At 44.6% G+C, this 13,830-nt stretch overlaps 1 protein-coding gene across 3 annotated transcripts in view; it reads left to right on the forward strand.

The window, feature by feature from the left end:
- The window catches only part of sh3kbp1 (SH3-domain kinase binding protein 1), a 225,587-nt gene that overhangs the window by 158,423 nt on the left and 53,334 nt on the right, over nucleotides 1-13,830 (forward strand). For all 3 annotated transcript variants that reach the window (XM_073045869.1, XM_073045870.1, XM_073045871.1), the window contains 2 exons: nucleotides 915-1,016; nucleotides 13,020-13,071. In XM_073045869.1, the coding sequence (XP_072901970.1) occupies nucleotides 915-1,016; nucleotides 13,020-13,071 (154 nt within the window). The remainder of the gene's footprint in view (nucleotides 1-914; nucleotides 1,017-13,019; nucleotides 13,072-13,830) is intronic.

The raw sequence follows: 13,830 nt of genomic DNA on the forward strand, positions 1-13,830 counted from the left end.
AATGCATTCAGTGATATTTTACAGCATGCAAAAGATTGCGCATGAATCATTGGCTTATAACAGTAAAACTTCAGTAATTTGCTGTCTGGCTGTAGAGAAAAGAAGGAATGACGCAAATGGGAAAAGTCCAGTTGCCCAATCTGATGGATTTTAAAAGGTTCCATTGATTACCTGTGAATCTTCAGATGATGTTTGCCACATTTTTTCCCTTGCATTCACCAGGGCCTTGTTACCTGTGTTGCCTTGAAACTTTGGACCCACTATTTACTGTTCTTCATTGTACTGGTAACATTTAAAGAAAATGTGAAATAACTATGTGATGAAGCATTAATAGAATTCTGGAAATTTTGCTTGTCTGCTACCGTCCCAACCATACTAGGATAAAGAGAATATGCCCAAGTTGTTCAATACCTAAATCTCAAGACTTCTTTCCTGGGCTCATACTGTATTATAGCCTTTGGCTTCATATCTGTAACTTTATTTGCCCAAACATATGTTTCCCTACCCAATGTTCCGTATTTAGTCTATTCAACTTGAAAGTAATTCTTGTCTCTAGCACAATAAAGTGTGCCATTATCTAATAGCTTTCAGTATAAACATGTTCCTCCCTTCCATCCAATGATAAATATTAATTTCCATGTGCCCATTGATGGTAGAATCCCAGATTTCACATTCCCCTTCACTAGTTCCTGCTTTCTGTGCCACCTTAATCACTACCTTGATGCTTTTGCTTTTCTTTGCTCTGAGAATTGCTGTTGAGGGGAGAATCGCACTGCAAAATAAAATTAGAACACTGATCTGACTGGTGCTTCTGATTGCAGAGAATTCTGATCACTCTGGGAAGCTTGGAAACTCTTTCCGAGACTTAAACGAACACAAGAAATGCTCTAATTCTTTCTATTTCTGCTCCATAGGAATGTGCAGATGCTGGATGGTGGGAAGGAGAAATCAATGGTAAATGGGGAGTTTTTCCTGATAATTTTGTCAAGCTTCTGCCCCCTGACTTTGAAAAAGAGGTTAGTGAGTTTCCTCAATCTTCAAACTTTGGATTTGGACAGCAGTAGAAACTGTTCATTTGCTTTTTAAAGAGTCAGTGTAGATCTTTGAAAATGTACAACTGAACTGATACCCAAAAAGACTAGATGTTAAATTAATGATTGTTTTGCGCAGTATCTGCTTGTTCATATTTTGGGAATGCATTAGGAAGGTATAAATATATTGGCAAGAACCTGGGGCTTAAGTATAGTCATCTCTTGGAATAAGAGTTTTGGGAAGAGAAGGGTAGAAATAGCATCATAATCAAGCTGCTATGCCTCATTTGTTATTTCAGTTTATATGAATGTACTTTCCACCTCATATGCTTGAAAAAAGCTATTTTCTGCACTGTATTTAGTTTTTGTGTTTTAATAAGTGGAAGTGAAGCTGGTGTAAAATTTACATTGTTTGTCACTTTCTTCATTGTTGTCAGGCACCATATCAGGTGAAGGAGAACTTCAGAAATTATAAGGGCAATGGTGCCAAGAGTATAATGGTTGGCTAGGGTCCAAAATATTTTAATCTAGTTAGCAAATTGGTCTTGTGGCCGCTGCTCACATTGGTAACTGAAGCATAAGATGTTAAATAACTAGAGAATAGAGACTCAAAATCTAATTCACAAAATTTGCCCAAAATACAGGGGAATGTGAATGTGGTTAAAGAAATTGTATGTATATATCCAGGAAACAAAAGTAGAATCTGAATATTTTGCAAATTAAAGTTGTATTTTGACGGAGTAGGATGCACAATAGAGCAAGTTCAATGGCTTATTGTTACTGATCTTTTTGTCATAGACTGTTTGCCTTACTCAGACTAAGAACTATATTGTGGGATATAACATTTATTCATCACTTCTAGTATGATGCCACAATGTTGACAAAAAGTCCAAACAGAAACCATTTGCTTTAGAGGCCTGATTTGAAAGGTCTTCTGTTGGTCTCCCCATGTAGCTATTCAATTTGCTTTATTTGAGGAACAGGAGTGCAGAGGAAAGCAAACAATTAACACTTTAAGATAAGACATACCCAGCAGGCAAATCTCATTTGGAAGTTTAAATGAAGTTCCCTGGAATGAAGCTCTTTAAATCTCTTGTGAGGAATCAAACCCAACTTTAGTCCTGGGTTTTCTGCATTCCTTTAAATACCACTCCTCCATATCCAGGAAATGAATACTTGCTGACTGGTGAATCCTTATCCAACTTTCTGGCTTTCAACAAGAATCAATGACTACCAGAATTTTAGATCTAGGAAGTTTAGATATTAGAGGCTAAACCTTGTGTTGGTCCTTAGAGAGAAGAACAAAGGGAAAGAGATATGGGTCTCTTTTATATGTAGAGAGGATTTACTGGTAATAGAGACATAGAGCACCACAAGAACAGAAACAGGCCTTTTGGCCCATCTAGTCTGTGCCAAGCTGTTAAGCTGCCTGATCCAACGACTTGCACCAGGATCATAGTCCTTCATATGCGGCCCAGCCATGTACTTATTCAAATATTTCTTAAATGTTATAGTCAAGCCCTCTTGGACCACTTCTTCTGGCAGCTAGTTTCACAGTTGCAACATCCCCTGAGTGAAGAACTTCTCCCTCAGGTTCCCTTAAATATTTCATCTTTCACCCTTAACCTATGACCTCTAGTTCTAGTCTCATCCAACCTTAATAGAAAAAACTTGCTTCCATTTATCCTAACTGTGCCCTTTATAATTTTGTATACTTCTATCAAATCTCCCCTCATTCTCTATGCTCTAGAGAATAAAGTCTTAATTCAATATTTCCCTGTAACTCAGGTCCTCAAGTCCTGGAAATATCCTTGTAAATTTTCTCTGTACTCATTCAATCTTGTTGATAACTTTCCTGTAGGTACGGTAGTGATCAGAAATACACAAAATACTCCAAATTTTATCTCACCAATGTCTTATACAACTTAAATATAACATCCCAATTCCTGTACTCAATACTCTACTATACAAGGGCTAATGTACCAAAAGCACTTTTGATCTGTGACATCGTTTTCAAGGAAGTATGGATCTTTATTTATTGCCTTATGAGAATAGGTTGAGTGAACTTGGCCTTTTTTCCTTGGAGCGATGGAGGATGAGAGGAGACCTGATAGAGATGTATAAGATGATGAGAGGCATTGATCGTGTGGATAGTCAGAGGCTTTTTCCCAGGGCTGAAATGGTTGCCACAAGAGGACACAGGTTTAAGGTGTTGGGGTGTAGGTACAGAGGAGATGTCAGGGGTAAGTTTTTTACTCAGAGAGTGGTGAGTGTGTGGAATGGGCTGCTGGCAACGGTGGTGGAGGCGGATACGATAGGGTCTTTTAAGAGACTTTTGGATAGGTACATGGAGCTTAGAAAAATAGAGGGCTATAGATAAGCCTAGTAATTTCTAAGGTAGGGACATGTTCAGCACAACTCTGTGGGCCAAAGGGCCTGTATTGTGCTGTAGGCTTTCTATGTTTCTATGTTTTTATCCCTTTGTTCTACCACAGTCCTTGATGCCCTCCCAAGTGCAGCACCTTACACTTCTCTGCATTACATTCGATCTGCCACTTTTAATAATAACAAGGGACAAGGAGATAGCAGATGAACTAAATGAGTATTTTTTATCAGTCTCTACCGTGGAAGACACTAGCAGTGTGCCAGATGTTGAAGGGTGTGAGGGAAGAGAAGTGAGTGTAGTTACTGTAACAAGGTAGAAGGTGGTCAAAAAGCTGAAAAACCTAAGAGTACATAAGTCACCTGGATGGGAAGAAATGCACCCTAGGGTTCTGAAAGAAGTAGTGGTAGAGATGACCATTAGTAATGATCTTTCAAAAATCATTGGACTCTGGCACGGTACCAGAGGACTGGAAAATTGCAAGTGTCACTCCACACTTCAAGAATGGAGGAAAGCAGCAGAAAGCAAATTATAGACCAAAAACCTCAGTGGTTGGGAAGATGTTGGAGTCTGTTGTTAAGGATGAGGTTATGGAATACTTGGTGACACAGTACAAGATAGGACAAAGACAGCATGGTTTCCTTTTTTTAATCTTTTTATTAATTTTCAAATATATAAACATAACAACAGTAATAGTACAAAGAGATTGGGATTACATTATTGGTAAATAGCATATACGAATAAAAGCTATAGATAACTCAAGTGTACTAAGCCTCCCAAACTCTTAATGTAATTAAACATGGTAAAAAAAATGAACAAATGTCAAAAAACCCCAAATTAGAAAACAAAAAACTAAACTAAACAAAGCATGGTTTCCTTAAGGAAAAACCTTGTCTGACGAACCTGTTGGAATTCTTTGAAGAGTTTACAAGTGGGATAGATAAAGGGGATACAGTGGATGTTGTATATTTGGACCTTCAGAAGGCCAGTGACAAGGTGCCACACATGAGGCTGCTTACCAAGTTAAGAGCCCATGGTATTACAGGAAAGTTACTGACATAGTTAGAGCATTGGCTGATAAGCAGGAGGCAGCGAGTGGGAATAAAATGATTATTTTCTGGTTGGCTGTCAGTGACTAATGGTGTTCTGCAGGGATCAGTGTTGGGACTGCTTTTCATGGGGTATATCAGTGATTTAGATGATGGAATAGATGGCTTTGTTGCCAAGTTTGTAGATTATATGAGATTGGTGAAGGGGTAGGTAGATTTGAGGAAACAGGTGGGCTGCAGAAGGACTTCGACGGATTAGGAGAATCGGCAAGAAAGTGGCAAATGTAATAATGTTCGAAAATGCATGGTCATGTACTTTAGTAGTAGAAATAAATCAGCAAACTATTTTCTAAACAGGGAGAAAATCCAAAAATCTGAGATTCAAAAGGACTTGTGCAGAACAACCTAAAGGTTAACTTGCAGGTTGAGTCGGTGGTGAGGAAGGCAAATGAAATATTAGCATTAATTTCAAAGAGGTCTAGAATACAAGAGCAGGGATGTGATGCAGAGGCTTTATAAGGCACTGGTGAACAGTTTTGGGCTCCTCGTCTGAAAAACGATGTGCTGGTATTGGAGCACATCCTGGTTTCACAAGGGATGATTCCAGGAATGAAAGGATTATCATTATGAGGAATGTTTGATGGCTCTGGGTTTGTACTCGCTGGAATTTAGAAGGATGAGAGGGGATCTCATTGAAACCTTTCGAATGTTAAAAAGCCTAGACTGAGTAGAAGTGGAAAGAATGTTTCCCATGGTGGGGCTGTCCAGGTCAAGAGGGCACAGCCTTAGGATAGAGGGGCTACCATTTAAAACAGATGCGGAGAAATTTCTTAGTCAGAGGGTAGTGAATTTGTGGAATTTGTTATCACAGGCAGCTGTGGAGGTCGGGTCACTGGTTGTATCTAAGGTGGAGCTTGATGGGTTCTTGGTTGGACAGGTCATCAAAGGTTATGGAGAAAAGGCTGGGAGTGAGGCTAAGGAGGGAAATATATGGATCACCCATGATTGAATGGCAGAGTAGACTTGATGGGCCAAATGGCCTAATTCTGCTCCTATGTCTTATAGTCTTATGGTCATTTCAAACCTTTTTTTTTAGCTATTCCAGATCCATCTGCAAACTTCCTCGCTGTCCACCATGACCTCAGTCTTGGTGTTTCCATAAATCTGCTGATCCAGTTTACCACATTATCACCAAAATCGTTTACATAGATGACAGATAACAGCTGACCCAGCACCAGCACCTGCGGTTTGCCGCTAGTCACAGACCTCCAGTCAGAAGGGCAAAATTTTATTACCACTCTCTGGCTTCTCCCACTAAGCTAATTTTTAATCCAGTTTACTACTTCATCCTGAATGCTAAATTACTAAACCTTATAGATGAGCCTGGCTGGAACACCCTACCAGAGGTGGTGGAGAGGAAGATAATTTAGGGCAATTAAAATTAGGTAGGCACAAGGATGACAGAAAAATGCAGGGTTATGTGGAAGGGAAGGGGTTAAATTGATCTTAAGAGTAGATTAAAAGTTCAGCACAACATTGTGGGCTGAAGGGCTTGGACTGTGCTGTTATGTTCCATGTAATGTGTAAGTTAAATTCACCCATTATCATCACCTTATATTTCCTGCAACTGTCTATTATCTCTACAAATTGGCATCTCTAAATCTGGCTGACTATTGGGTGGTCTAATATAATCCCATTATGATGGTCATGTAGCGATGTGCTACACACAGCGCTGAAATAACGACACAGTCGGTAAGTCGTTTGGAGACTAGTTTATTCAAACTTTGCGGTGCTGGCATTTAATCCCTAGCGCCCGCCCTCTCCGGGCGGAAATGACGTCAGAGGTATATTACCAAAGTCTCCCCCCTGCGCGCTGGCTGTTGGTGAGCCGGTTCGCCTGCGCAGAAAGTGGGTCACCACATAACCCCCCTCCCCCGGAGCCGGCGATACACCCCCCAATGTCCACAGTCTGGATCAGCCTCTGTTTGGGAGGTCTGCCTCTGCGCCGTGGTGCCTGAACCTCGACTGACTGCGCCAACTCCACATGGGCTGGTTTGAGTCGGTCCACCGTGAAGACCTCCTTTCTCCCCCTAATGTCCAGAACGTACGTGGACCCGTTGTTGTTGATCACCTTGAATGGACCCTTGTACGGCCGCTGTAGCGGTGCCCGGTGTCCACCCCTTCGTACAAACACAAACTTACAGTTCTGCAGGTCTGTGGGTACATGGGTCGGGGTCCATCCGTGCTGTGAAGTTGGTACGGGGGCCAGGTTGCCGAGCCTTTCGCGTAGCCTGTCCAGGACTTGCTGCGGGTTCTTCCTCTTGCCCCCTTGGGGCTGTTATGAACTCTCCCGGGACGGCCAGTATACCAACTCGGCCGATGAGGCGTGCAGATCCTCTTTGGGCGCTGTACAAATTCCAAGCAGGACCCAGGGAAGCTCGTCCACCCAGTTAGGTCCTCTCAGGCGGGCCATGAGAGCCGACTTCAAGTGATGGTGGAAGCGTTCCACCAGTCCGTTTGACTGTGGGTGGTAGGCAGTTGTGTGGTGTAGCTGCGTTCCCCACAGGCTGGAGGTGAACTGGGCGCCTCTGTCGGAGGTAATGTGAGCCGGTACCCTGAAACGTGCTATCCAGGTTGCGATTAGTGCTTGGGTGCAGGAATCGGCAGATGTGACGGTGAGCGGGACTGCCTCTGGCCACCTCGTGAACCGGTCTACCATAGTTAGGAGGTACCGCGCTCCTTGGGACACTGGTAGGGGGCCCATGATATCCACATGAATGTGGTTGAACCTCCAGTGGGTGGGTTCGAACTGCTGCGGCGGGGCTTTAGTGTGCCGCTGCACCTTGGCTGTTATTCACTGCGCGCACGTTCTGGCCCATTCACTGACCTGCTTGCGAAGTCCGTGCCACGCGAACTTGCTGGAGACCAGCCAGACAGTTGTCCTGATAGATGGGTGCGCCAAACCGTGTATGGAGTCGAAAACTCGCAGCCTCCAGGCTGCCGGGACGATGGGGCGAGGTTGGCCGGTAGCCACGTCGCACAGGAGGGTCCTATCACCTGGGCCTACGAGGAAGTCCTGCAGCTGCAAACCCGAGACTGGTGTCCTGCAGCTGGGCATCTCGTCGTCTGCCTGCTGCGCCTCCGCCAGTGCTGCATAGTCCACCCTCAGGGACAGGGCCTGGACAGCTGGTCTGGAGAGTGCGTCCGCCACGACGTTGTCCTTTCCCGAGACATGCTGGATGTCCGTTGTGTACTTGGAGATGTAGGACAGATGTCGCTGCTGGCAAGCCGACCAGGGATCGGACACCTTCGTGAACGTGAAGGTCAACGGTTTGTGGTCCGTGAACACAGTGAACGGCCTGCCTTCTAAGAAGTACCTGAAGTGCCGGATTGCCAGATACGGTGCCAACAGCTCCCGGTCGAAAGCACTGTACTTGAGTTCGGGTGGTCGTAGTTGCTAAAGAATGCCAGGGGTTGCTAGCGCCCCTCAATGAGCTGCTCCAGCACCCCACCGACTGCTGTGTCGGATGTGTCCACCGTGAGGGCGGTCGGATCGTCCGTTCTGGGGTGCACCAGCATCGCAGCATCTGCCAAGGCTTCCTTGGCTTTAACGAAAGTGGCCGCGGCCTCCTCGTCCCAAGTAATGTCCTTGCCTTTACTCGACATCAGGGTGTACAAAGGGCTCATGATACAGGCTGCTGAGGGGAGGAAACGGTGGTAGAAGTTCACCATACCAATGAACTCCTGCGGGCCTTTGACCGTGTTGGGCCGGGCAAAGTGGCGGATTGCGTCTACCTTGGCGGGCAGAGGTGTTGCCCCATCTTTGATAATCCTGTGGTCCAGGAAGTCGATGGTATCGAGACTGAGCTGGCATTTGGCCGGGTTGATCGTGAGGCCGAAATCACTCAGGTTGGAGTAGAGCTGGCGGAGGTGGGACAGATGCTCCTGACGACAACTGCTGGCTATAAGGATGTCGTCCAAATAGATGAACGCAAAGTCCAGGTCGCGTCCATTTGCCGCAGGAACGTCTGTGCAGCATTCTCCAAACAGCATTTGGAGGAACTCGGAACAGGCCGAACGGGGTGATGAGTGCTGTTTTAGGGATGTCTTCAGGGTGCACCGGGATTTGATGGTATCCCCGGACGAGGTCTACTTTGGAAAAGATTCTTGCCCCGTGCAGGTTTGCTGCAAAGTCCTGTATGTGCGGCATGGGTTAGCGGTCTGGAGTGGTAGCCTCGTTCAGTCTGTGGTAGTCGCCGCATGGTCTCCAACCCCCGGCTGCTTTGGGCACCACGTGCAGGGTGGAGGCCCATGGGCTGTCGGACCTCCATACGATCCCCAATTCCTCCATCCTCTTGAATTCCTCCTTCGCCAGGCGGAGCTTTTCCAGGGGGAGCCTTCGTGCGCAGGTGTGGAGAGGTGGTCCCTGGGTCAGAATGTGGTGCTGTACCCCGCGTCTGGGCATGGCTGCCGTGAACTGCGGTGCCAGAATCGATGGAAAGTCCGCCAGGATTCTGGTGAATTCGTTGTCCGACAGCGTGATGGAGTCCAGGTGTGGGGCCGGCAACTTGGCTTCACCCAAGGAGAATGTCTGGAAAGTCTCGGCATGTACCAGTCTTTTCCCTTGCAAGTCGACCAGCAGGCTGTGAGCTCGCAAGAAGTCCGCCCCCAGGAGTGGTTGGGCCACCGCGGCCAGTGTGAAGTCCCACGTGATCCGGCTGGCACCGAACTGCAGCTGCACTGTGCAGGTGCTGTAGGTCCGTATCGTGCTGCCGTTTGCGGCCCTCAGGATGGGTCCTGGCTTCCTGTTGCGGGTGTCGTACCCCGTCGGGGGCAAGACGCTGATCTCCGCTCCGGTGTCGACCAAGAAGCGGCGTCCCGACTGTTTGTCCCAGACGTACAAGAGGCTGTCCTGGTGGCCAGCCGCCACAGTCATTAGTGGCAGCTGGCCTTGGCCTTGCAGGGCGGGCGACAACGGCGAGCTTTTGTGCCCCACCGCTGGTGGTAGAAACACCATTGTTCACTGGCCTCCTCACTCCTGCCTCTGTGTTGTGTGCGCCCCCCTGCCGGGCCTGGTCTGGTCTGCTGTTGGGCCGACGGACGCCACGCTCTCCCTCTTGGCTTTCCACGGCACATCTGCCTGGGGGTCGCTGAAATCTGTGTCGGCCAGCAGAAAATGTATGTCCTCAGGCAGTCGCTCTAGGAACGCTTGCTCAAACATGGGGCAGGGCTTGTGTCTGTCAGCCAGGGACAGCATCTCGTTCATCAATGCTGACGGCAGTCTGTCTCCCAAACCGTCCAGGTGGAGCAGGCGGGCACCTCGCTCACGCCGTGAGAGGCCAAAGGTCCCAGTGAGCAGTGCTTTAAATGCTTCATATTTGCCTTCTTCCGGGGGCGACTGTATGAAATCCGCAACCTGGGCGGCCGTCTCCTGGTCAAGGGCACTTACCACGTGGTAGTAACGCGTGGAATCAGAGGATATCTGCCGAATCTGGAACTGGGCTTCTGCTTGGCTAAACCACACGCGTGGTCGCAGCGTCCAGAAAGTTGGCAGTTTTAGCGAAACTGCGTGAACAGATGAAAAGTTGGTCATCTTTGGTCCAAATCCCGTTTGGACCGTCGGGGTCACCAATGTAGCGATGTGCTACACACAGCACTGAAATAATGACACGCAGTCGGTAAGTTGTTTGGAGACGAGTTTATTCAAACTTCGCGGCGCTGGCATTTAATCCCTAGCGCCCACCCTCTCCAGGCAGAAATGACATCAGAGGTGCATTACCAAAGTCTCCCCCTGCGCGCTGGCTATTTGTGAGCCGGTTCACCTGTGCAGAAAGTGGGTTGCCACAGTCATCTCTTTTTTATTCCTCAGTTTTACTCATATTGCTATTGCTTCTGTAGACGAGCCCTCCAATATGTCCTGTCTGAGCACTGCAGTGATATTTTCCCTGACTACTAATGCCACACGTCCACACCTTTAATGTCTCCCCCTCTATCATGCCTAAAACAACGAAAACATGAACTGCCACTCCTGCAACCAAATATCACTAATGGCTACAATATCAGAATTCCATATGTTGACCCATGCTGTAAGTACATCTGGCTTACCTATAATAATATTTCTGTTGAAATAGGCACAACTCAGAATGTTAGTCCCACTATGCTCAACCTTTCAGTTCATGTCTTTGTATGTAGGCTTAACATTTACTTTCCCCACAATCACTCCATCAGCTGCCTTGACACTCTGATTCCTGTACCCTTGTAACTCTAGGTTGAACCCCTGGAGCAGCATTAGCAAACATTCCTGCAAGGATATTGGTTCCCCTCCAGGTATAAACATCCCTTTTTGTACAGGTCACTGGAAGACCTTTCTTGAAAGAAAGCCCAATGATTAAAAAAATCTGATGTCCTCCCTCCTGCACCGTCTCTTTAGCCATATGTTAAACTGTATTATCTTCCTATTTCTGGCCTCACTAGCACATGGCATGGATAGCAGAGCTGAGGTCACCACCCTGAAGGTCCTGTTCTTTATCTTAGCACCTAACTCCCTTAACAGACGCTGCAGGATCTTGTCACCCTCCCTACCTATGTCATTGGTACCGATGTGTGACTGTGACCACCAGTTGCTCACCCTCCCCCTTAAGAATGCTATGTATCTGATCTTGGTACCTAAGAGGCAACATACTATCTAGGAATCTTGTTCTCTCCACAACCTTTTGTCTGATCCCCTAACCAATGAATCCCCTATTACTATTGCTTGCCTCTTCTCCCCCACTTCCCTTCAGTGTCATCAAACCAGATTCTGTGCCAGAAACCTGCCTGCTTTGTCTTTCCTCTGCTAGGTCATTCCCTTCAGAAGTGCAAAAGAATACACTTGTTTCAAGTGGAATGGCCACAGGGGTACCCTGCACTGGCTGTTTATTCCCTTTCTCTCTCCTGATAGTCACTCAGTTACCTGTGTCCTGCACCTCATGTGCAACAACCCCCGTGTATCTCTCAATCTTCTAAATGGTCTGATGGTCATCCAGCTCCAGTTCCCTAATGCAATCTGTGAGAAGCTGCAGGTGTAGTTGTCAAAAAAACTGGAGGTCACCCTGTCTTCTCACATCCTGCAAGAGAAGTGTTCCATTGTCCTGACTGTCATTCCCACACTCTAACTGTGCAATTATAAAGAAACATACTTACCTGTAATTTACCTTTGCCTTTGCCCTCTTCTTGCCATAGCCTCTTGAGCCAAAGCCTCAACTCTCCACTCTAATACTGTCCACTCCCAACAATGGCCACACTACTTAAACCTTTTTATTGGCTCTTGTGTAATTACCCAATGATCTCAAGCTCCACTGAAAGTCCTGACAGGCCCCACTCTTTAAATATTTTGCTGGCTCATCACAAGCACAGATGACGTATATGAGTATTTTTTCTTGTTTTGGGGTCTTGGGTATATGAGTATTTTTCATGTTTTTTTCTCTTTTTTTGAAAGATAGACTGATTCTGATACATTACTGACCAAAATTCCAAAATATTAATTTTAATCTTAATTCCTAAAGAACTTTGCAATTAAAAAAAATACATTGTTACCTTAGCCATGACCCTCCCCATCCTCATGAATTCCTCATGCAGAGTAAATGAATTTGCATTCCTCATGCAGAGTTGCATTTCTATGTATTAACTTATCAAAGTGTCCCAGTTGGGGATAGTTGAAGCTTTATAATTTAGTCTATTTTGAGCACAGGCAAGTGAAGATTTTTGTTGTCATCTTGGGCAGAATTTAAGTATCAGAATCAGATTTATTGTCACTGACATATGTTCTGTTGTTTGGTGGCAGTAATACAGTGCAGGCATAAATTACTGTAAGTTACAGTAAAAATAGTGTGAAAGAGGAATAGTATGGTAGTGTTCTTTGAATGTTCAGAAGTCTGATGGCAAAGGAGAAATTGTTGTTGCTAAAAAATTAAGCTTGGGTCTTCAGGTTCCTGTACCTCCTCCCTGCCAGTAGTAATGAGAAGATGGCATGTTCTGGATGTTGGAAATCTTTCATGATGGAAGTAATGTATATCTTTAGGTTTTCTGATGTTTGGAGACTGAACATGTTATAGCTAAGTAAACTCAGTAAATTAGTCAAGAAGTATTGTTTATCTTTTACTTTTATCCACTGGCACATTATTTGAATTAAGTAATGCATGGATTTGTGGAGCTCAAGGTTTCCTTTTGTGAGAAGATAATCTATATGCAATGTGAGCATTAAACGTAATCCTCTACACAATTGGATGCTCCTACAGTGTAGTTATCATATATTCAGTTTACTCAAGATGAACCCATGCTTCAGATTTTAGACCTTTCTTCTCCCAATTGAAACTCTTTCCTGGAAGGAACCGTGATCCTTTTATTGCCACTTTTTGTAATTATTTAAGCTGGTTCAGTGAGAATGTTATATTTTCTGTGTTAAGATCTGAGTGGTTCCAGTGATTCGTTATCTCCTGCCCTTCAGACACAGTGTTTATTGTAGTGCTGAAATGAATGTGAGTTTGTCTCTGTTAACTTGTTTATTTTGTTTCTTAGCGACCTAAGAAACCTCCACCGCCTTCAGCTCCGACTGTGAAACCAATACAAGGTAATATTTATTAGTTATAAGTTATTATTTTTAAATAACATACTGTTAACATTTGTTTCCATTGTAAAAGATTCTTAATCAAAGTGCACCTCTTCTGATTTATGGAAATCATTCTTTATTTTGTGAAACTTTTTACATTGAATTTAATTTTGAGTTTGCAATATATAATTACAATTGCTTTATTGTAAATTTTTTGGGGGATTGCATTGGTTGTTGAATTATCGGGTTGATGTAAAAGATTGGCAAAGTAATAGATTACTTGTTATTTTTTTTAAAAGAGTTAAGTATATCTCTTTGGGAAGTTGATTATAGTTTATAATTCACCATTAGCAAGTTTAATCTTTGGCTCTGGGGCCATATGGGTACACTAAACAATGACAACAGAATCATGTTGTTCTGTTCTGAATTCTGTGTGCCTAGTGCATTCCAAGTGAGTATCAACAACATGAAATGCATATAAATTAATATAGCAGGCTGAAGATGCGCAACAGAGCAGGTAACATCTGATGTCTTTCATACTTGAATAGCCTTATTTTTATTTTCGTCTATTGCTGATAAATTTTGCTCTTGAATGTTATTCCCTCATTTAGTTATGAAGAAATTAAAGGTTTATATCTCACTTGTTTTCTTCCTGAGCTGACATTAACTAAGGGTGTCTGGTTTTGGGCTAAGCTTTGTTTTAGTTCTGGGTGCTAAATGAGTACCAAATTTTTAATATAAATGTAGAATTTTGCTTCAAAACAAAAGATTAAGTGTTGT

Source organism: Hemitrygon akajei, chromosome 5 (genome assembly GCF_048418815.1).
Source record: "Hemitrygon akajei chromosome 5, sHemAka1.3, whole genome shotgun sequence".
NCBI classification, from domain to species: domain Eukaryota; kingdom Metazoa; phylum Chordata; class Chondrichthyes; order Myliobatiformes; family Dasyatidae; genus Hemitrygon; species Hemitrygon akajei.